This window comes from Manis pentadactyla, chromosome 1 (genome assembly GCF_030020395.1).
Source record: "Manis pentadactyla isolate mManPen7 chromosome 1, mManPen7.hap1, whole genome shotgun sequence".
Classification (NCBI taxonomy): domain Eukaryota; kingdom Metazoa; phylum Chordata; class Mammalia; order Pholidota; family Manidae; genus Manis; species Manis pentadactyla.
Window position 1 is genome coordinate 34,772,186 of NC_080019.1, and position 24,389 is coordinate 34,796,574.

Here is a 24,389-nt window from a genome sequence, read left to right on the forward strand (position 1 = left end):
TACAGGTCTTTCACCTCCTTGGTTAAATTTATTCATAAGTATTTTATTCTTTTTCATACAGTTGCATAACTTTCCTCATTTCTCTTCCTGATAATTTGTTATTAGTATATAGAAATGCAAAATATTTTTGTATATTGTATTTATGTCTTGAAACTTACTGAATTCATTTATTATTTCTAACAGTTTTTGGTGGAGACTGTAGAGTTTTCTATATATATAAGATCATGTCATGTGCAAATAAGGACAGTTGTACTTCTTCCTTTCCAATTTAAATGCCTTTGATTTGTATATTTTTTGCCTGAGACTTCCAATACTATGTTGAATAAAAGTGGGGAAGAGTGGTTATCCTTGTCCTGTTCCTGGTCTTAAGAAAAAGCTGTCAGCTTTTCACCACTGAGTACGATATTAACTGGATTTTTTCATATATGGTCTTTATTAGCTTGAGGCATATTTACTCTATATCCGTTTTTCAAGTGTTTCTATCATAAACTAATATTGAATTTTGCCAAATGTTTTCTCTGCATCGATTGAGATGACCTTGATTTTCATCCTTCATTTTGTTAATGTGGCATTATCACACTCATTGATCTGTGGGTGCCGAAGCATCCTTGCATCTTTGGATAAATCATTCTTGATCATGGTGTACAAACCTTTTAATATATTGTTGAATTTAGTTTGCTAATATTTTGTCAAGGAATCTTACACCTATCTTCATCAGGAATATTAGCATGTATTTTCTTTTGTGTGTGTGGTGTCCTTGCCTGTTTTTTATTTGTTTGTTTTAATCAGGATAATGCTGGCTTGTAAAATGAGTTTGAAAGCTTTCTCTCTCTCTTCAACTTTTTAGAAGAATTAGAGAATGATAGTTATTTGATTTTCTTTCAATGTCTGGTAGGATTCACTAATGAAGCAATCTGGCCATGGACTTTGGGAAGATTTTGATCACTGAGTCTGTTGTTTTTTTTTGGCTCGTAAAATACTTACTAATAATAATATTATTATTTCCTCCCTTACTAACTTTATATCTCCTTTGTGCTATTCAGATTTTGTATTTCTTCATGATTCATTCTTGAAAGATTGTATATTTCTAGGAATTTATCCTTTTCTTCTAGGTTGTCTGATTTGTTGGCATTCAACTGTTCAGTAGTCTCTTATGATCCTTTGTATTTCTGTGGAATCAGTTGCCAATTTTGTTTTCTTTTCAGAAACCAGCTTTTAGTTTAATTGGTCTTTTCTATTGTCATTTTTGTCTCTGTTTCACTTTTTTCTTCTCTGATCTGTATTATTTCCTTCCTTCTACTAACATTAGGTTTCATTTGTTCGTTTTCTAGTTCCTTTAGATGTTAAATTAGATTGCTATTTGAGATTACTCATGTTTCTTGAGCTAGGCCTGAACTGCTGTGAACTTCCCTCTTAGAACCATTTTGTTGCATACCATAGATTTTAGTATGTTGTATTTCCATTTTCATTTGTGTCTGAGTATTTTTTAAATTTTTCCTTTGATTTCTTTCATAACCTAGTGGTTGTTCAGTGGCATGTTGTTTAATCTACACATTTTTGCAGTTTTCCAGGATTTTTCCTTGTAATTGACTTCTAGTTTCATACCACAGTGGACAGAAAAGATGCTTTACATGATTTCAACATAATTGAATTTATTGAGGATTCTTTTGTAGCCTAACCTGTGATCTATTCTGGAGGATGTTCCTTGAGCACTTGGAATTTCCTGTAAAATATTTATTAAGCCCCTCTGCTCTAATGTGTCATTTAAGGTCCCAATATTTCCCTTTTGATTTTCTTGATGATCTATCCTTTGATTTAAGGTGGGTGTTAAAGTGCCCTAGTATTGTACTGCTTTTGGTTTCTCCCTTTAGGTCTGTTGATAATTGCTTTATGTATTTGGTATGTATATAAATCTATACATGTTATAATTTCTTGCTGGATTGACCCCTTCATGTTATGTAATGCCCTTCTTTGTCCTTTGTTATAGTCTTTGTCTTAAAGTCCTTTTTTTTTCTGATGTGAATATAGCTGCACCAACTTTCTTTTCATTTCTATTTGCCTGGAATATCTTTTCCTACCCCTTCACTTTCAGGATGAAATCATCTGGGAGATTTTGATATTCATTCCTTACCCTAATAGGTGGATTTCAGGATCTCTTATTAGTTAATACCAAAATATTGCCATTTCTTTACAAATGATCCTGTACCCAGCATTTCAATGCTCAAATTTGGACTCCAGGAATTGAACAAAAGTTGACTTTCCTATTTCTTCATCCCATCCTCATTTTACTAGTGTAGCCTTGATTCTATAGCAAAGAAGCATTCAGAATCATCATAAAACTATTCATCTACATGTAGCGAATTTAGTTTGCCTTGGTGATGAAAACAATTTAAAATCACTGCTTGAAAAGTCCCTTTATTTTCCTGTTTTAAAATGTTGCTCAAAATGTAATGATCCATGATAAAAGCTACAGATTCTTTCAAATGAGTTGGTGCTAAAGACAGATTTCCATAGCTATGGAAAACCACATCTATCATTTTCTAAATCTTAACCAAAAAGAAATAAAAATGATCGGGTATTTCATTCCTATTTAACAAAGAGATTCATATAACCTCCTTCCAACTAGTAAAATTTAGTCATGAATATATCATATACTGAAATATAAAGATGTTGCTTGTGGAACTAATATTTTCTCTTTCTTATTCAATAATATGACGAGAGACTCAGAAGTAATAACACCTGGAGCTTCTACTGATGCAGAGTTTGAAAGGAAAATTAAGTCTGTTTCTTTAATTAGCCCTAATAGCTTCTAATAAAAGTGAGATGTGTAAACAGAGTTGCTAGGAGAGAGCCTAAAAGCAATTTACATCAGTGTCAAACACAAATTATGCCTAAAGGCTTTGCATTCTAATAACTCAAGCTAAGTTAGAAAGAATTAGTATAATTAAACCTGAGTATAAAACCAGATTCAGAATAAAGAGACCACTTTTTAACATTAAAGAACATCAAGTTTCACACCTGAGAGCAGTTGCTTTCAAAAATATGTTTAAATGAATTGTATTTTAATAACCACAGTATCAAATGCTTTATTAATACAGTTGGCCCTTGAACAGCATTGGTTTGAACTTTGTGGGTCTACTTACATGTGGATTTTTTCAGTAAATATATTGGAAAAGTTTTTGGAGATCTGTGACTATTTGAAAAGACATTTTTTCCCTAGCTCACTTTATTGTCAGAATACATATAACATACACAATATGTGCTAACTGACTATGATATCAGTATGCAGTCTGATGAACAGTAGGCTATTAGCAGTTAAATCTCAGGGGAGTCAAAAGTTGTATGTGGATTTTTGACTGTATGAGGCATCAGTGCCCCTAACCCCTGCCTTGTTCAAGAGCCAACTGTACACAAAACAGAGTAATCACATTAAATATAGTAAAGTGCTATTTAATTATACTGCAAATATATCAGTTCAGCCTGGAGACACTGCTTGTTGCACACATGTTAGTTTGTTCTTGGATCTGATGCTCTTTTATTATGAACTCTTAATAGGCTGATCTTATAAGTGGAAAATTGGGCCCTAATCTTCAAAAAGTGTCTTTCAAAGAGGACATGAATTTTCTTCTCCTAGAAGTTGCTTTCTTCAAATACTCTTTATAGTATTTGCTTACTCTTGTCTTCTCAGTTGCCATGACTTTTTTCTTCTCCATTCCATTTTTCACTTGTTTAGCTTTCTCCTTAAATATTACTTTTTTTTTATTAGCTCAAGAATACAACAAATATTATGTTTTTAACAGGATACATTCCCTTGTAGCCCAAATGACCATTATAAGCATCTATTTTAAAACATTACTTTATCACTATATCCAAGAGAAAAAGTGTAATAAACCTCATATACTGGATTTAAATGAGAGAAGGAAAAAAAATGCACATAAAATTGCAATTCTGTCTATGAACCCAGTACCCAACTAAAGAGGTGTTGGGAAGGAAAAATTTTCCTCTATCCTAGAAGGTTCTTCTAGCTAGTCTAGGAATTAAGTTGACATAAGACATATTAACAGGAAAAAATGAAATTTAAGAATGTACATTTTGGGAATTCACATAATATGAGATTCCAGAGACAGGCAGAGTAAGGTATATATGTCATCCTGAACCAAGGAGAATGTGGTAAGGGTCTGGAACTTCAAAGGGTAGGAAAGAAATTCACAGGAAGATGAAAAGAGTAAATATTTGGTAAACAACTGTTTTCTAGGTCATCCAGAAACAATGGGATAATGAGAAGACTCAGACCAAACAGGACCTACTGAGTTCCCCCCTGTCTACCTTACCCAGGTCATATTATAATGTAGGTATATATGGTGACAGCTCCCTTCCTGGAATAGGCCCTCTATCTAAATTCTTTTAGGCAGTTAGAGGCAGAAGTCAACATTTCTTCCTAGGTCTTTGGGGCCTTATTTGCAGCTCCAAAGAATTTTCATACCAAACTGGCAAACCATGGGGCAACCCACTCTGACCCCTATAGGGGGATGTTGGAGGATTCTAAACTCACAGCCAATCATTGTCATCATCGCTTCCTTGCTCACTAACTGTGAGCAAATTAATTGATTGACTTTACTTTCTAAGCCTTAGTCTCAAAACTCTGACATGTAGAAAATAATAATACACAATAAAGATTGTTTCACATATGTTCTTACTTGTTTTATATGTAGTATATGCTCACTCTATGGCAGCTATTATTTATCACCATTCTCATTACTTGTTAAATAAGGCAGAGACAAGGACATAAGAGCAGAGACAAGAACATAAGAAAGAGGTAAATAGAGATAAAAATGCAGTTGTCTATTGAATAACATACAAAGAAAACAGGAAATTAAGAAACAGAAAGAGATTAAAAATAAAGAAAAATAGGCATGGAGACTCTTGGAATAAAATACAGAGATAAAGAGGCAGTTAGGTTCAGATAAATTAGGGCAGGTGAAAACAAGAAAAGTTTGTTTCTGGAGAAACAAATTCAGAAAAATAGGGAGACAGTAAGAGACTATATACACAGAATTGAATTACATTTGTAAAGATTTATACTAAAGTCAGTGAGTTTTAAAACATCAAATACCACTGGTTATAAAATTTCCTTAAGGCAGATTATTTGTAATTATTATGAATGTTATAGCTTTCCTTCATTCTAAAATTCACTCTAAATCCATTCACTTCTAAAATTCACAATTATACAAAATAATATTTGATATTTTAAATATATATTTCTCACGACAAATTTAGATTTTAAGATGGTCAAATGGCATCTAACTGCTTAATTTGGATTCAGTCATATTCATTTATTTATACTGCTTGTTCTACTATTGTCCCAAGTTATAGACAAGGTATGTTTATAATTCTGTTATCAGCAGTGATAAGAAAAGAAAACCCAGAGAGTTCCAATTTAGTTTGATTCATTGGAAACAACTTAGTAAGAATCAAAATACAGAATTGAGTTTCCTGGAAGACATAGTTGAGTTTTACTTGTATTTGCATCCATAAAATTTATTGAAATTTCTGGCATAAATAAAAGAAAAAGGTATTAATGAATCACTGAATATACAGAAAGGTAACAAGACTGGGAAGAAAACTGACATTTATGGAATGCTTGTCAGGATATATGAAGCAGTCTACTTTTGTACACCATTTAATACTCAGAACTATCTTGTGTGGTAGGAATCACCATGCTCATCTTCAGATTAAACTCTTTGAGACACCTAGTAACTCACCCAAGGTCATACTGACATACAGTAGTATAATCAGGTTTCCCATTACAGTTTGTCTCATTTCAAACTCATTACCTTTCCACTACACTGTGTCTATATTTCCACTTTAAAATTTTCAGAATTAAATCATTAGACACTTTATTTAGCTTCTGGGATTCTACCCTTACTAACATCACTTGAGCAATTCACTAGTATGCAGGATTATTCTCTACACTGCAATTAACCACTTCTTATTCTTCTTCAAATTAAATTCAATATAGTACATAAAGAATTGCACATGCAATCTTGAAAACAAGTTTCTAGTTGTACTTATGGCATCAAATAGCAATATGACTTTGGGCAAATCAATAAACCTTATTACAGTTAATTCTTTTATCAAGTGAGACATGGATTAATATATCCCTAAAACCTACTTAGACAAATTAAAGCTTTTATCAGCATTTTCATGTTTTATATCCAAGTATAAATTATAGTATGTTTTAAGTAAAACAACTTTTGTAACTTTTTCTACACTATGTAGCGTGTTTCTTTTCCATTTTTAGTGTATTTCACATGCTGCGTATACTTACAAAATTAACTGATTTTATTGGTTTAACACACTTGTAACAAAAACTTATAAAATTTAAGGTATATTTCATTATAAAAGTCAAGAATCCTTATTGTAGAATATTAGTAAAATAAACTTATAAAAAGGAAAATAAAGTAATTTAATTTACAACCTAGATGCAAACTCTATTATTTTTGTTTCTTTCCCCTTAGCTTTATTCTGAGTATATATGTCCTTTAGAACTGAATACACAGCACATTATTTTGTGTTTGGGGTATTTTTACAATATTAAAAAAAATTCTCAATCATAGTATAAGTTGTGGGGATGGTAGTACAGCATGGATAATATAGTCAATGATTCCGTAACATCTTCCAGTGTTGACAGATACTGCACTAGTTGGGATGAAGATTTAATAACATGGGTAACTGTTGAACAACTTTGGTGTATACTTGAAACCAGTATAAGATTGTGTATCAGCAGTAATTCAATAAAAAATATATGTTTGTGGTTAAAATTGCAATATTTCCAGAATTTCTTACCTGGCTTTAGTGCATCTCCTCACAGTAGGTGTTTGCAAGGAGAGAGAAGTAGTCCATCTTCATATCAGTAGGTAATTACAAGGTGAATGAGGGCTTATCTGTACCAAAGAGGTTGGGTGGGGCCTCTTCTTCTGCATCCGGATTGCAAGAGGCAAGGGAGAGCAGAAGTGAACTGCTTGTAAGAAATAAATGGGTTTCTCCCACTTTATTTCTCCCTTTGACTGATTTTGATTCCTAAGGTATTTTGCCCTGGGATTTCCCCCCCTAGAGTTACAATGTTCAAAGTTATCTAAAAGTATTAATTAAAATAATCATGAATGTGTGTATTTTCAGCATCTGGCTGTACCATAATATTCTCAAACATTCCAAGATGAAGAATATTTAAATGTTAATTTAAATATATACTTTAAGGGTATTTTAAATATAAAACACTGGATGAAGTAGAAACAGAGATGCTCAACACTATGGCATTCACTTATATACCTCTGTTGACACCTAAGAGCTGTTCTTATTATTCCTTTAATTCTGAAGGAAAGATACAACTTTTAAATGTGGCAGTGTGAATGAGGCCTAATCCTTTTATATGGAAAGAAAAGCATAACTTATTTTCTAACAGTGCAAAAGGGAAACAATATATATTGAAAATTTGGAAGATTACAAATTTTGGATCTGGCAAGTTGGTGAAGGATAAATGTATTAAAAAAGTGATAATGGAGGTATGAATGAGGAGCATTCTGAATTGACTTCTGGAAGCTTCATCACTTTCTTTTTCTCATATGCCAGTATCTTATATAGGAAGTGACCTTGGTCTAAATTAAAATAAATATTTTAAAAAATATTAAAATATGATTTATCAGCATATTTAAAGATTATATCTTCTTTAATTACTTATTTCTTTTACTTAGCTTATTCAATGATAGTTTGGGATATTTCAATCAATAGCACATGTTTATAATTTTACTTTTTAAGTATGTATCTTTGCAGTTAAAAATTAAATCACTTTGGTTTGCAGTATCTAACTGGAATACTTACTACTTCCCTCCAAATGCTTTGTGTAGCTTGTGAAAAAAATAGTAGTTTCCCAATACCATCCATTCATTATCATGCATCTATGATCAATCTGCTCTTTTCTTGTTACAGAAGGACAGTCACACACTACTGTGACCTCAGAGGGAGATAAGCATTGCTATAGTTCACATACATACTCCTCTTTGAGCCGAGAGATAAATCTCTGCCAAGGTAAAGTAGGAAGGAAATAGGAAAGGAAGAAAAAGCCAGGATCATTTTTCTTATCAATTCCATTAACAAAATACAAAGATTCAGAATCTGAAGTCAGTAGACAGTGAATCACTTCCTAGCTAACTTCTTGCTCACAGAAGCTCTATGAAAGATTAACATACAAGAATTCCTTTTACTGCACATACACAGACTAGAGATTAAGGGCAAGATTTCTTCTAACTTCTTGCTGAAAAATTAATGAGCATTTAGATAAGTGTTAGACTGGAGAAAGGAAAAACAAGGACATGCAAACAGAACAGAGAGATGCCATAGGGGGAGAACAGACCAGACCCCAAAGTCCGTGCCGTATATGGAAAGGGGACAGCTCTTCCTGAATTCCATCCTGATGTGCCAAGACATGGATATCAGCCTCCTCCCTCTTGGAAGGAGAAAAGTTTCTAGTTGACTATTATGTCACCTTTGGCCAATCGTACCTCTCAACACCCCCCTAAGATAGTTTGCCCACTCCTCCCCCTCCTAATCCCTTATAAACCCCCACCTCCCTAACCGGGCGTGACTTCTCCGGCCTGTAGTACCCAGGCCTCGAGAACATCACCTGGGGGTATTTAAATAAAGTACCTGGCCCTTTGTTGCCTCTCTTTGCCTGCTTATTCCGGCTAGAATTTATCTTACAATAAGAAGTCCATTTTCTCCTCTGAGTAAAATCAAGAAGGTATTTTCTTTCACTCCTGGAGTACAAAGTCAAACTGGAACCAAATATTTACATTGGTCTCTACTTCCCCCAAATCACATCCCCCCATTCTTTACACAGAGCTCCAAAATCTCTTGTAGTTTCCTAAGTGATAAGAATACCAGGAGCATCTATTCCACTATTTGCCTTTGATCTTGTCCTTGACACAGGGTCCGTAAAACACTTGTAAATTCCAAAGTGAGAAGAACGATAGGAGGATCTTTTGTTCTATTAGGGTGACTCTGAAGAGGCTCCTGGATGGTTCCTAGGTGGGGCTCCTCACAAGAAAGGCCTGGGTGAGATTAGAAGCTTAAGCTGTCCTTTCTATCCTCCAGGCTCCAGAGAAAGGAGTAGAGATGGAAATGAAGTTAATATTTGTTGGAAATGGAGTTAATATTTGAACATGCATACCTGAAGAATCCCCCATAAAATCCTAATAGCATGGGGTTCAAAGAGCTTCCAGGTTGATGAACACAACCACGCCAGGAGGGTGACACATTTCAGCTCCACGGGGACTAAGCTATGCAGTTGGAACTGTACTTGGGACCCTCATAGACTTTACCCTATGCTTCTCTTAATCTGTGTCCTTTATCATATCTTTTATTTTATTTTTATTTTTTTTTTGTGTGTGTGTGTCTATAAACTTTCATTTTAAAGAATAATTTTAAGAGTTGGGATCACTGTGAGACAGGAGATTACATTTGATAATGGAAATAATTTATTCCACACATGCTATTGCTACTGTTCTCAACTCTGAATGCCAAGAATGCTACCTTTTTAAAATTCTGGTTCAAATTGTTACACGTTTCATGTTAATTGGATAAAGAAATACTGGAATTAACACAGCAGGGCTATGGTCACCCCTAATGTTTTGAAAGAATATTTCACATTTCAAAGCTCAAAACCTTTGCTGTGAAGAACAAATCCAAGAACTCTTCCCTCTCTCAACTATAGTCACTTGTTTTGTCATAAATAAACCCTTTGAAAAATAGCCGTGAGTTGCATTATCCTGTATGGCAGAAAACATTCCTGGATCATCTTAATGGCTCTAAATGATTCACTAATTTTGACCATCCTATGATGTATCTGTTGGTTGGTTTCCCTCAAGACCTTCCCACGAAACACAATACCTTCAGCTCAGTATATATACTATCATCACAAGTTCATTCCATATTCAGATATTTCAATTACAGTGTTTATGCTGCCATTTCTGTCAGAATAATTATAAGAGGTATAAATAGTATTGTATAATCTAAAACCAACTAAAAATGAAATAGACACCAAGATGCCAAAATCTTTCATGCTTGAAGGCAAATGTATTCAGTTCCTTTCCATGCAGCACATAAGGTATCTATACTTATTTCTTTTCCACATCAAATTTGGAACAACCTTTGAGCATCCGCTCATCCTCTAAGGTGAACCATATTGCACCAAGTTCTGGTAAGTCATTTTGTATGGGGGAAAGGAACATTCTTGCTGTCCTACAATTAGTCAAGTGGGGAGTATGGTGGGAGAGAAAACTAACATGTGTCATCTCTTGCACTGCCATCAAGCTCACAGTGGGGCCCTATAACTTGTACCAACAGTTGCCTAAAGAAGCTGGGAGGAAGGCACAGGAGAACTGGAGGAAAGACTCGGTGTCCTATGATGGTGTAAAGAGGCTGCTGGTTAGAAAAACCAGGAATAATGGAAGTGAAGTCATTCTCCTGAGGATGCCATGCCAAGCAGAAAGCCTCCGAAAAACCCACCAGTCACTAGAACATTCTTCTTCACAAATGACACAATCTCCTCTGCTTTGCTTTTGACCTCCGTGGGTATCTGGCTGCTCTTCCTGATCTTCAGCTGTTCCTTGGCTTTCTTCATGTCCTTCTCTACTCGCTGCCAGTCCACTTTGATGTAACCAGTATGGCTCGCAAGCTGAAGGAGACAGAATCCACCTCCCACAGCTGTTGCAGCCAACTTTCCAACCTTTTGGAATATGAAACCTGTGCACCATCCAGTGACACCTCCAATTAACAGCTGGGTTGCCACACTGTACTTTTCGGCTGAGTGCCCGGATTCCTGCCCAAACAGCTTGCGCCACCATGGTTGCCTTTCAGCAAATTCTGCAAGGTCCAGTGACTCAAAATTTCCCTCAGAGTTTCCTTGACTGGACGCAGCCATTTCGGCGAGCTCGTCTTGCGATGACATCCGCAGGGCCGCGGCGTGGTGGGACCCTGAGTGGCGCGCTGTTGTCGCCATAAGCGGGCTTTCCTTTATCACATCTTTTAGTGAGCTGGTTAATGCGTTTTCTTGAGTTCTGAGAACAATCCTAACAAATTCTAGAACCTTAGGGGGGGTCACTGGAACCCTCAGTTTAAAGCCAGTTGGTCAGAAGCATGAGTGGTAACCTGGGCTGGTGACGGGCGTCTCCAGGGCAGTGTGGAGAGTGTCGTGCGGGACTGAGCCCTCCTCAACCTGCGGGATCCGATGCTCTCTCTTGGAAATGTCAGAATTGAGTTGAATTCTCCAACACCCTGCTGGTGTCTGAGAATTGCCTGTTCTTGTGCTGAAAACCCCATCCACATTTGGAGACCAGAAGTGTCAGAAGTGTCAGTGTTTTGTATGAGTAGTAAAGGGGACATCCCAGGGAAAAGACCTAGAGAAGGGAAGAACTGGAATTTTCTCTGTACAGGAGGTGGAAAATGGAGATTTTGCTTTTTCAGTTCCTATAAGTGTTCATTGGTTTTATTCATTGTGAGAAGGAAAAAACAAAACAAAACAAAGAATGTCTCATTTATATAATGCTTTGAAATAACTGTTGAGTAAGAGGCTTCCAGGAACATCAGTTGAGAAGCAAGAAAAGATAGCTTTCTTGGCTTGTTATGATTTAAAAAACAGGTTCCCTTACCCTAAGCCATCTCAATTAAGTCATCTCTATGTCAGACAAGGATTTTTAAACCTTTGGTTACCAATTATCACTCCTATTAGGTATGAACCATATTTCCAAGTGTGGAATGACATAGTACCTCATATATTTTGGCAAGGACAACTCCTGGCTTAGGGAGAAAACAAGAAATTTATCTCAAAGAGACAGTTGTTATCTTTGCACATTTAGGTCTTTGTGTAAATGTGCTGTTTTAGAAGTAGCATATAAAAGGCAAATTATATACCTATCTGATTTCTCTGATCAAGAATCTTGCAAAGCATTCTTTGTAGATGGTGATAAAGGTAGATGGTGAACACATATCTTCTTGAACCTCCTGTCAGTGGCTTTGCCAAAGCACCTGAAATATGGCAGATTTACAGTGTATCAGTAAGAGTGTAAGTTACCATCAGACATTTCATCTTGATGGTAGCTGGAGTAGTTGGTTACAGAAATGCAACAAATGCCCTTGATTGATTTCTTAATATTAACTTGTACCAGTATAAGCTTGGCTATATACTTTATGACTAAACCTAGAGATCTCTATGTTATACTCAGGCAGAACTTCCTATTTATACCGATTCTACTCTCTTGGATCAATATCTCTTGGATAATATCTGGATCAAATGTATTCTTAGAATGTTTATTGTTAATTTCAGCTATCAAATGCAGTGCATGGTACCTTGATATTGTTAGAGAAAAGTTAAACATATGGACAGTAACCTCTTGTTGAGCCCTTAAACCTATCTCTGTGGAAAAATTTAAACACTGAAGTTAGAAAGTTAAGTGCTTTTGTTAACAAAAATATTTCAGCTGTGTCAACAACAATGGGAAATCAAGCTATGAATACTTAGAATTAAAAAACAAAGGTATCAGTTTGCATTTTAGGTGCTTTTGTATGTATTCATTATTTCTTATTCTGCAATTTTTAGAAAAGGAAATGAATTAAAAGGGAGATTTGAAAAAAATACACAAAGGAAAATAAACAGTAGAAAAAGTGATATGATGCCTCTAGAGAGACAAGTATTACTAGAAGTGTCCTTACCATGCTTAACTGTGGTGTAAGAGTGAATTGGCTTTCCAAATATGTTGAGGGTAAAGATGATGTGATGAAGTAAGTCACTGGGACTTAAGCATCCACGTACTTAAGAAAGTTTATATCAATGGAAATATGAGGTCATTAGAGTGAGGTTTGTAATAGTCATCAATTTACACTGGTAAGGATTGTTCATTTGTATACCCTGGGGAGAAATTGACATATATTAAGGCATTAATACCATATTTATACAGCCTGAGTTTCTAGTCAGGATTCAGTCAAGAAAGTAGAATCACTCTGAGCATTACTTACTATGATCTGACCTTTGAAACCTGTGAATGGAGCTTGGACAGCAAAAAGCCTGGAAGGAGAATTAGGAGATAAAAGAATTCAGTCTTTTAATTGAATAAAAGAAGTCAATATGAAAACACAAGAACTTCCACCTACAAATGTGCACCAGAGACAGAGAAACACAGGGTGAGATCTAGGGGAATCTGCTACCTCTGGGTAGCTTTAATCTCTTTGGCTCCACAGTTAAGCATATGGTGGTAAACTTGGGGCTTCTGTTGGTCAACAAGGTCAGCAGTCAGAAAGAAGTGTTAAGAAGAGCTACAAGAGATGGAAGCCCACAGGCGTGTGACAATCTCCAGTCACAGCCCCTACTGCACTCCTGTTTTCCAAATCTCATGCATACTTCTCTTTTGGCCAACTCTCCTAAAAACCATATAAGGAAGGGGATTTTGGAAAACATAATCCCAGCTTAACCAAACGGAACACAAAATGTGACCAGTGCTCTAGCCCCTGAATATCAAGTCATATAAAACCAGCCTTTAGCAGAGGAAATCAAAGAGAGAGCAACTTTAAGAAATGCATGCAGAACATCACATATTCAGTAGAGGAGGTACACAACATTTTAACTTGATTAAATACAACCAATTTTGATCAAAATCTTGGTGCTTATAAAGGTACAGCTTTTGGTTGTAATTATGAAAATGTAGCCCATAAGAACTGAGTCCAATACAGAACAGTGCAACATAACAAAAACAAATTACAAATTGTTAAAGAAAAGCAGTGCTCGTAACTAGACAGAAGTGTCATGTACTTAGCAGGGAAGCATAAAGAATGAATTAACAAATGCAAGGAGACTGAGATAGGTAAAAGATACAACCAGTAGTAATAGAATCAGGAATAAAGGAAAATAGCAGCCATTAGAGTTTAAGGAAATTAGTGCATAGGAAATCTGAGAGGTCCTGGGATTGATAAACTTTTAAGTATCACTGCCTCAGGAGAAAATTACTACTTTGGGAGGACAATTCAGATTCCAAGGACAGAATGACAAAATAGAAAACTGGAATGAGGAAGAAGTTGCCTTTAGCTATGTTTTGCTAAAATACTTCATCAGTTCTTGATAAAGAGAAATGAGCAACTAAACAAGAAGACTATTAATATATGATAAACATATTTAATGAGCAACTAAACAAGAAGACTATTAATATATGATAAACATATTTATTAATTAATATACATATTAATCTTTCAGGTAAATTATGACCCTTTTCTTATGGTATTGCAGATTGTCTTAGAATTTGCATTTAATTCCTAAGCATAGTTTGAAGTAATCCTTTTGTTGTTAAAATAGAAATCCTTTCACACAAGTGGAATCAACTACCCATTTGGAAATAACCTTGACATACTTATTGGTGACTGTTATACAACTAGCGCATTTACAGTTACTGAGCTGACTCTTAAACATGAACTGTCCATAATGGTGTCTGTCCTAGAAGACAGTCTTGTATGTGGTGTTGCATAACATCAGTTGGACTTTGTCATACATTTCAAACTCTTCATGGGATTTGAAAGAAAGGCTAATTTAGATCATTTTCTTACACTTTTGATGCCTGGTAAGCAAGACCTGATATATATGAATATTTTAATCTGATTGCATATTTTTGTATTTAGCTGTAAGTTTCATAGATCTGAGTAAGCATAAAGGATGCATACTTGAAGATTCCTTACATTCTGTGTCTCCAACCCTTCAACCAATATTGCACCCACAAAATTCTCTGTATTAAATTCTTTCTGGTTGAAATACCTGCTGTGGATTCTTGCACTGTTTCTTACATCATATCCTGACAGATACACAGGTGCCACTTACAGTCATTACTAATGAAATGCACCAGAGGAGAAACTGAATTACTAAGTTTTAATATGATATTCATTTGTCTGGGAAAAGAAAACATGAAAACATGTTCTATTGGATTGTGAGATTGTAACTGTACAGTAATACAGTTCAAATATTAAGTAACCTGAGAAGATGGACTGCAGCATGCCTTAACCTTTGTGTGATCTTGCCTCACTTGCCCCAAATCATCCGCAGTTAGACATAAGATAGGCATGTGCAAACATATTATAATTCTTCTAAGCAGCAATTATGAGGTATTTTTCAATACTTACATCTGAAGTTACATAAAGGTAATATGATAGTACTTCTTACCCATGTGAATAGCTTGACTCTGCAATTTTTAAAAGGGAACAAATAGGGAAAATGTTTTTATAAAAAATCAGTTATCTGTGAAAAACTAATTTATTATCTTCATTTTTCTTACTACTATACTGTTTTATTTATGTTTAGTATTAATAACTCATTAATTTGATTTGATAGTCTTATTTAATTGAGAGTATGGCATCTAAACTTGTCTTATTCCCTCAATTTTCTCAGTTTAAATTAACGATATCTACGAACTGAAGGCTTCATCTGTTCATATCCTGAGCAATGTAGTTGATTCATCAGCAGTCTCATACACAACAGGTGATGGGCTCAGCAGTTAGTCTTGCTAAAGACCTGGCATTTATGTGTGGGAAAGTGCTCGTTATATATGAGTCCACTGTCTTTTCCTTCTCTCCTTCAGCATTGCCCCTTCCATTGCCATGTTGCTGTGTCAGTATGACCAGACGTCATCCTGCCTTGACATCCTTGCTCAGCACTATATGCTCAAATTCTGGTGCTACATCAAACAAAGCAAGCTAGTTGGACCCCTGATGTAGCTCCTTCCTTTCATCGGTGCCCCGCAGATTGTATTCTTTCAGCAGTGGCCCAGTTCCAAGCAGGCTGGTCCTCTGTCTCCCGTCTGATTCCAAGCATTGCTATGTTCTCACTGTATCAAGCTCACCCATCTTAGTGGTTGTTTCAGTTCTCCAGGTCTGCCTGAACCAACTTAGACCTAAGCATGGCCTCTTGGAAGCAGCACAGAGCTGGAGTGCCACATTGTTCTGCCAGATGAGGCCTCCTTAGTCAAGTTGCATTCATCTGTCTATTTGCTACTCAATCCCATCTGCTGCAAGGCATCTTTTCCTCCTTCTGTTAACATCACAGTCTGAAAGCCAAGTTTTCCTCTGTAGAATCTGTTGAGAGCATTGCCTTTTTCCTTCCTGTCACTGCACAGACTTCATAAATCCTACTCTTTGAGAGCAAGATAAATGCCTTTCAAGCATATAAAAACTTACTTAGGCATGTTTTCCTGGATACATAGCTTTTTAATCTGAACAATTGGAAGTTTATTTGAAACTAAGTAATTATCAACAGATAGTATCAGATTATTTCACATGCTAAGAGTAAATGAAATATTGATTAAAAGGACTTCCAAGCTATTCTATAACACCCAAACTCTTTATAGTTGTCGATTTCTCAACAAATCTTTCTGACTTGCTCTTTGAATGAAAACAGCCTTTCCAGAAGTTTTTACATAGATCAAAAACATGGTATAAATAAGTGTTAGCTGTCCTTATGTCTATGGCATCTACTTGTTTTACATTTTTCTTCTGAAAGGAAAATCCCCTTTTGGTACATAAACTGCTGTCAGTTGCAATGAATACTATTTGTGTTTAAGATATATTTTGCCAACTGGAAGTGAATTTTGCTGACACATCAATGAGAAGTAAAAAATTTTAAATAGGGAAACATTTATTAAGAAAAACATACAAAAATCAATGAATTTTTATTAGTTGTACATGAATATCCGTTACTACATACATATTTTCATAGTTTAAAAATAATCCTATGTAAATTCTATTTTCTTGATCTTTCTTTCATATTTTTAAAATTCTAATAAATTAAAAAGCTAATTTATACAGTATACAGCCTTTCTATAGTTCTGTGAGTCCATGATAAACCCAAACTGCATACATTTAATTCAGTGAGTATGTCTCATAAAATAGTGTCTTGTGAAATGATAAATTGCTCTCATCATTTTGTTTCATCTTGAAAATCAACATAATATAAAACTCATGAAAATTTCTGAAAAACAAAATTATCTTTAAAGAAAATAAAACTCTTTGAAAGGCTGGTACAATTTTAGTGTGTTTTTTTTTTTAATGGAAAACTCCCAAAAATGATTGATTTGTATAATGATACGTAATGAAAAATAGATACTCTGAAATAAGGGAAGCACTGTTTATATAATGTAATTATCTATAACTTGGAATCTGTCGCAATCTAAAAATAAATTTTAGACAACAAAAGCAAAAATAAACAATTGGGACTACATCAAACTAAAACTCTGTATAGCAAAGAATGATATCAACAAAATGAGAATCAACCTACTGAAATGAAAAAGCATTTCAAATCACAGATCTGATAAGGAGTTAATATCCAAATATATAAGGAACTCATACAACTCAATAGCAAACAAGCAATCTAATTAATAAAGGAGCAGAGTAATAGACATTTTTCTTCCAAAGAAGAAATACCAGTGGCCAACAGTTACATGAAAATATGTTCAACATCATTAGTCATCAGAGAAATGCAAATCAAAACCACAATGATATACTATCTCACACCTGTTAGAATGTCTGCTATCAAAGAGACAAGGAATAACAAGCATAGTCAAGGATGTGGAGAAAAAGGAACCCTCTGCACTATTGGTGGTAATATAAATTGGTCCAGCCACTATGGGAAACAGTATGGAGGTCCTATGATACAGCAGTTCCACTTCTTGATATTCATCTGAAGGAAATGATTAACACAGAAAGATACATGCACCCCATGTTCACTGCAGCATTATTAACAGCAGCCAAGATATGGAAGCAAACTAAGTGTCCATTGATGGATGAATGAATAAAGAATATGTAGCATTTATGCAATGGAATATTTTCCAGCCATAAAAAGGATGAAATCCTGCCCTTGCAGCAACATGGATGGATCTTGAGGGTAATTATACTAAGTAAAATAAGTCATAAAAAGAAAAGACCTTATAATATTTATTTGTGGAATCTAAAAAGAAACACAACTGAGCTCATGGATATAGAGAACAAATTGGGAGTTGCCTGAGCAGTAATTAAATCATACTTCAATTAAAAAATAAGCTGTGGGGGTTGGGCAATATGTGTGAAAGGAGTCAAGAGAAACAAATTTCAAATTGCATAATAAATAATTCATGGGGATATAATGTACAGAATGGTGACTATAATTAATAATACTGTATTACATATATGAAAGTAGCTAGGAGATTAGATTTTGAAATTCCTGTCCACAAGAAAAAATGTTTGTAATTATCTATGGTGATAGATGTTAACTGGAATTATTGTGGTGATTATTTGGCAACATATACAAATACTGAATCATGATATTCTATACTTGAAACTAATATAATGTTATGTCAATCATACTTCAATTAAAAAATAAGCTGTAATGCAGTAAGCTTTACTATGTGCCCATGTTACAATAAACATTCATTTATGATACAACATGTCAGATGTAATGTAATGGACAGTTCTAGAAAAATATGCAGCCTACAATATACAATTAAACAGACAAAAAAGTTTTTATCTGAGAAGGGCCCAGTGAGGGATATGAGGCCTAAGATAAGAAGCCAAATTCTGGTTTTTGTACCATGAACTTAATTATTCTTTCAAGAAGTCTGATCTCAAATGCTCCAAAAAATGGGTTCATAGACTGAAAAATCTACATTAGCCCTTTCTGCTCTAAAATCTTGCATTTCTGTGGGTCTAAATCTCCTACAGATGCATTGGTATTGCTTTCTAAACCATACATCAGGGCATGTGATCTCATGATGAAATTCTGTATTCTTTCCATATGTGAGAGGTGGTATGGGAAATGTGGTGAAGATGCCAAAATTATATGTGTGAGAAAAGTGGTAGCACAGTGCCTGGGACAGTATAAGCACTCAGCAAAAATTAGTTTCCCTTATTTTTACTACCTACACATACTATTATTGCTGGAATGATCTCGTAACAGTAAATTCTGATGGAGAAAGGCTGTGCCAGGGTGATTCTGGAGGACAGAAGGTATTGTAAGAGAAAAATATGCAAATGTGTTTGTATATCATAACTGAATATGGCCCCCCAATCTTCTCGGATGACAATTAAGTGTCCTGCTCTATTTGTTGTCTAAGCCTGTTTTTTATTTTCTTAACTCGTAAGCATACTTGCTGCTTAAGTACAACTTTGCACTGAGTTAGTTCACAGGAAGGCAGTCTAAATAATACTGACCTCATGTGGCTCCTCTTCTTCAAAACTATAAATCACCTGAGCAAAGTATAAACTCATGAAACTCCTTTTGTCCAGTCCAGAAAAGTGATCCTCTACAAACCACTTTCTATTTAGGGACACATCACAATAACCTGTGGGTCTTCTTCAAATCCTCTCTTCTCTGGTGGATGTACCTGACACACTGCGTTCCTTGTCCCACTACCTTGTGATAATCGCTGCTGTTGTAGTGTGGTGAGAGTATGATGTAACCTTCAAACAGAGATAAATGATAGTACAAATTGTCACAAATGTAGTACGCTACCACATTTCTTGATTATTCAAAAAGATTTTTTGGTCTTATGTAACTCTTTCCATTTTCACAATATATCACTTTTTCAAATATCATAAAAGTAGAGGCTATATAGTTTCTTGCTTTGATGCATTTACTAATGAGGCAGAATTAGAATTGAATGAAGTGACCATTGTTTAAATCCCACCATTCTCTAATGGGGTGAACTAGGACATGCAGCGTTGAAATCCCTGAGGAGGGCATGTACAACAAACTATTATTGTATATATATTTGAAACTTAGGCCCATGTCAAGGGGACTGATAGGAGCAAATAATTACCTAAAATTACTTTGCTAGATAAACTTAATTGTTTTTTCAGATTTCCTCAGAGTCCAATTTATACTAATATGTAAAATAAACTTGGTTGAGAAAATAAGACAAGTGATGATACTTTGTAGGTATAAATGTACATTGAAAGACAGGTTTCAATATTATAGATGACCATTAAAAATATTTTCTTAAAGGAGTCAGTAAAAAAGGAGATGGTGAAAATATAGAAGAGAGAAGTAATCAGAAGATTTATTTCAGAGTTTAAGGGTCACACAACCAGTTAATATTAATAAGTCTCATTTGTTTTCTTTTTTATTGGGGGTGGCATTTTTTTCTTGAAGTATAGTTAAGATTCAATATTATATTTGTTTCAAGTATACAACATAATGATTCAACAGTAACCTGCATTACTGAATGCTCACCCCAAGTAGTGTAGTTAATATCTGTCAATATAGAATTATGTTATAGAACTATTGACTGTATTCTCTATGCTCAACTTTTATCCCTGTGACTAATTTACATTTGGTTGAGAATTTGTGCTTCTTTATTCTATTTATCTTTTTCACTCATCCACCCCAAACCCTCCACCTTGGTGACTATCAGTCACATCAGTATCTGTAAATCTGTTTCTGTTTCATTCATATGTTTTGTTCATATTCCACATACAGCATTTGTCTTTCCCTGCCTGGCTTACTTCACTTAGAAAGTACCCTCTAGGTCCATCCATATTGTTGCAAATGGCAATATTTCTTTCTTTTTTATGGCTGAATTATATTCCATTTGGTGTGTGTCCATTCATCTACTGATGGACACTTTGGTAGTCCATATCTTATCTGTTGTAATAATGTAGCAATAAACATAGCAGTATATAGATCCTTCTGAAATAGTGATTTTGTTTTCTTTGGATAAATTCCTAGAAGGGGAAATACTAGGTAATATAGTAGTTGTATTTTAATTTTTATAAGGAGCATCCACACTGCTTTCCACAGTGGCTGCAACAATTCACATTTCCACCAGCAGCGTAGGAGGGTTCCCTTTTCTCCTCCTCATCCTCTCCAACACTTGTTTCTTGTCTTTTGGATAGTTTCCATTCTGACTGGTGTGAGGTGATATCTCACTGTGGTTTTAATTTTCATTTCACTGATGAATAGTGATGTGGAGCATCTTTTCCTGTGCCTGTTGGCCATCTGTATGTCTTCTTTGGAAAAATGTCTTTTCAGGTTCTCTGCCTATTTTTTAATTGGATTATTTGTTTTTTGGTGTTGGGTCATATGAGTTCTTCATATATTTTGCATATTAACCTCTTATCATATATATCATTTGATAATATCCCATGCTTTTTCATTTTGCTGATCATTTCCTTTGATGTACAGAAGCTCTTTAGTTTGATGTAGTCCCACTTGTTTATTTTTGATTTTGTGTCTCATGCCCAGGGAGACATATCCAGAAAAATTAAATGTTCATGCTGAGGTTCCAGAGATTTCTGCCTATTTTCTTCTAAGAGTTTTATATTTTCATATCTTATATTTAGGTCTTTAATCCATTTTGAATTTGCTTCTGTGTATGGTGTTAGACGGTAATCCAGTTTTAGTCTCTTGCATGTAGTTGTCCAGTTTTCCCAACACCATTTACTGAAGAGACCATCTTTTCCCCATTGTATATTCTTGTGTACTTTTTCATATATTAATTGACTATATAGGCATTGGTTTATTTCTGGGCTCGTTATTCTGTTCTTTGATCTGTGTATCTATTCTTGTGCCAGTACCATACTGCTTTAATCACTGTAGATTCTTTAGTTTAGTTTGAAATCAGGTGGCATGTTACCCCCAGCTTTGTTCTTCTTTCTCAGATTGCTTTGACTGTTTGGGGTCTTTTGTAGTTCAATATAAATTTTAGGATTGTTTGCTCTAGTTCATTGAAAAATACCATTGGCATTTTGACAGGTATTGCATTGAATTTGTAAATTTCTTTGGGTAGGCTGGCCATTTTGACAATATTACTTCTCACTGTTGAGCATGTGGTAGATTTCCATTTACTTTTGTTTTCTTCAATTTCTTTCACAGTGTCTTAGTTTTCAGCATACACAACTTTCATCTCCTTGGTTAGTTTTATTCCTAGGTATTTTATTCTTTTTGATGTAATTGTAAATGGGAGTTGTATTCTTGTTTCCTTCTGCTGCTAGTTTGTGATTACTATATAGCAACACAAGAGATTTCTGTATATGTATTTTGCATCCTGCAACTCTGTTGAATCCAGTTATTCTAACAGTTTTAAGGGGGAGTCTTCAGGGATTTCTATAAATACTATCATGTCATCTGCAAGTAGTAACAGTTTTACCCCCTTACCAATATGGATGCCTTTTACTTCTTTTTCTTGTCTGACTGTTGTGGTTATGACTATTTTGCATAAAAGTGGTGAAAGTGGGCATCCTTGCCTTGTTTCTGATCTTAGAGGAAAAGCTTTCAGCTTTTTTCACCACTGAACATGATGGTTGCTGTGGGCTTGTCCTAAATGACCTTTATTGTGCTGAAATACATTACCTCTATACCCATTTCATTGAGAGTTTTCATCATAACAGATGTTGAATTTTGTCAAATGCTCCCTCAGCATCTACGAAATGATCATGTTTTTTCTTTTTGTTAATGTGGTGTATCACATTGATTGATTTATGAATATTATACCATCCTTTCATCCCTGGAATAAATCCTACTTGTTCATGGTGGATGATCCTTTTGAAGTATTTTTAAATTTGGTTTTGTTAATATTTTGTGGAGGATTTTTGAATCTATGTTCATCAGGAATATTGGTCTATAATTTTCTTTTTATAGCATCTTTGTCTATTTTTGCTATTATTATATAATAGAGTGATTCTGGGCTCATAGAATGAATTTGAAAGTATTCTCTCCCATTCTACTTTTTGATATACTTTAAGAAGGATGAGTATTATCTCCTCTTTAAATGTTTGATAGAATTCATCTGTGATGCTCTCTGCTCCTGTACTCTTGTTTGTTGGGAGGGTTTTGATTACCATTTGGTTTCATGGCTGGTAATTGATCTTTTCAGATTTTCTATTTCTTCCTAGGTCAGTCTTAGAAGATTGTACTTTTCTAGGAATTTGTCCATTTCTTTAAGTTTGTCCAATTTATTGGCATATAATTTTTCATAGAATTTTCTAATAATTCGTTTTATTTCTGTGGTGCCACTTGTAACTTCTTTTTCATTTCTGATTTTATTTCTGTACTCTCTTATTCTTGATAAGTCTGGCTAAGGGTTTGTCTATCTTATTTATCTTCTCAAAGAATCAGCTCTTTGTTTCACTGATTTTTTTCCTGCTTTAATTCTTCTCTATTTTATTTAATTCTGCTGTGATCTTTACTATGCCCTGCCTTGTTCTTTGTGTTTCATTTATTCTTCTTTTTCTAGTTTCTTTAGTTGTAAGTTTAAACTGTTTATTTGAGATTGTTCTTGTTTATTGAGGTGGGCCTCTATTGCCATGTACTTCTCTCTTATAACTGTTTTTGTGGCATCCCACATATTTTGAACTTTGTCATATTTGTCATATTTTGTTTTCTTTCTCTCTACTTATGGTAAAGTTTCCTATTTGATTTCTTCATTAACCATTGATTACTTTGAAGCATATTGTTTAGCCTCCATATGTTTGTATTTTTTCTGGTTTTCTGAATGTAATTAATTTTAGTTTTTATGCCATTGCAAGCCTGAGAGGATGCTTAATGCAATTTCTAGTTTTAAAAAATTTTTTGTTAAGGTATTATGGATATACACTCTTATGAAGGTTTCACATGAAAAAATAATGTGGTTACTACATTTACCCATATTATCGAGTCCCCACCCATACCCCAATGCAGTCACTGTCCATCAGTGTAGTAAGATGCGACAGATTCACTGTTTGCCTTTTCTGTGTTACACTGTTTCCCCGTGACCCCCCACACTATGTGTAATAAACATAACATCCCTCAACCCCCATCTTCCTCCCGCCCGACCAGCCCTCCCATGCCCCTCCCATTTGGTAACCACTAGTCTCTTCTTGGAGTCTCTGAGTCTGCTGTTATTTTGTTCCTTCAGTTTTGCTTCATTGTTATACAGCACAAATGAGAGAAATCATTTAGCACTTCTCTTTCTCTGCCTGGCTTATTTCACCGAGCAGAATATCCTCCAGCTCCATCCATGTTGTTGCAAATGGTAAGATTTGTTTCTTTTTTATGGCTGAATAGTAGTATTCCATTATGTATATGTACCACATCTTCTTTATCCATTCATCTACTGACGGATACTTAGGTTGCTTCCATATCTTGGGTATTGTAAATAGTGCTGCAATAAACATAGGGGTGGATATGTCTTTTTGAATCTGAGAAGTCGTATTATTTGGGCAAATTCCAAGGAGTGGGATTCCTGGGTCAAATGGTATTTCTATTTTTAGTTTTATGAGGACCTCCATATTGCTTTCCACAATGGTTGAACTAGCTTACATTCCCACCAGCAATGTAGGAGGGTTCCCCTTTCTCCACA

General features: G+C 34.8%; 1 protein-coding gene across 1 annotated transcript; it reads right to left on the reverse strand.

Moving 5' to 3' along the window:
- Nucleotides 1-10,407: 10,407 nt before the first annotated feature.
- LOC118915897 (FUN14 domain-containing protein 2) lies at nucleotides 10,408-11,060 on the reverse strand. The gene has a single exon (XM_036892292.2). The coding sequence runs from the start codon at nucleotides 11,054-11,056 to the stop codon at nucleotides 10,514-10,516; it is 543 nt and encodes a 180-aa protein (XP_036748187.2). The 5' UTR covers nucleotides 11,057-11,060; the 3' UTR covers nucleotides 10,408-10,513.
- Between the last annotated feature and the right edge of the window lie 13,329 nt (nucleotides 11,061-24,389).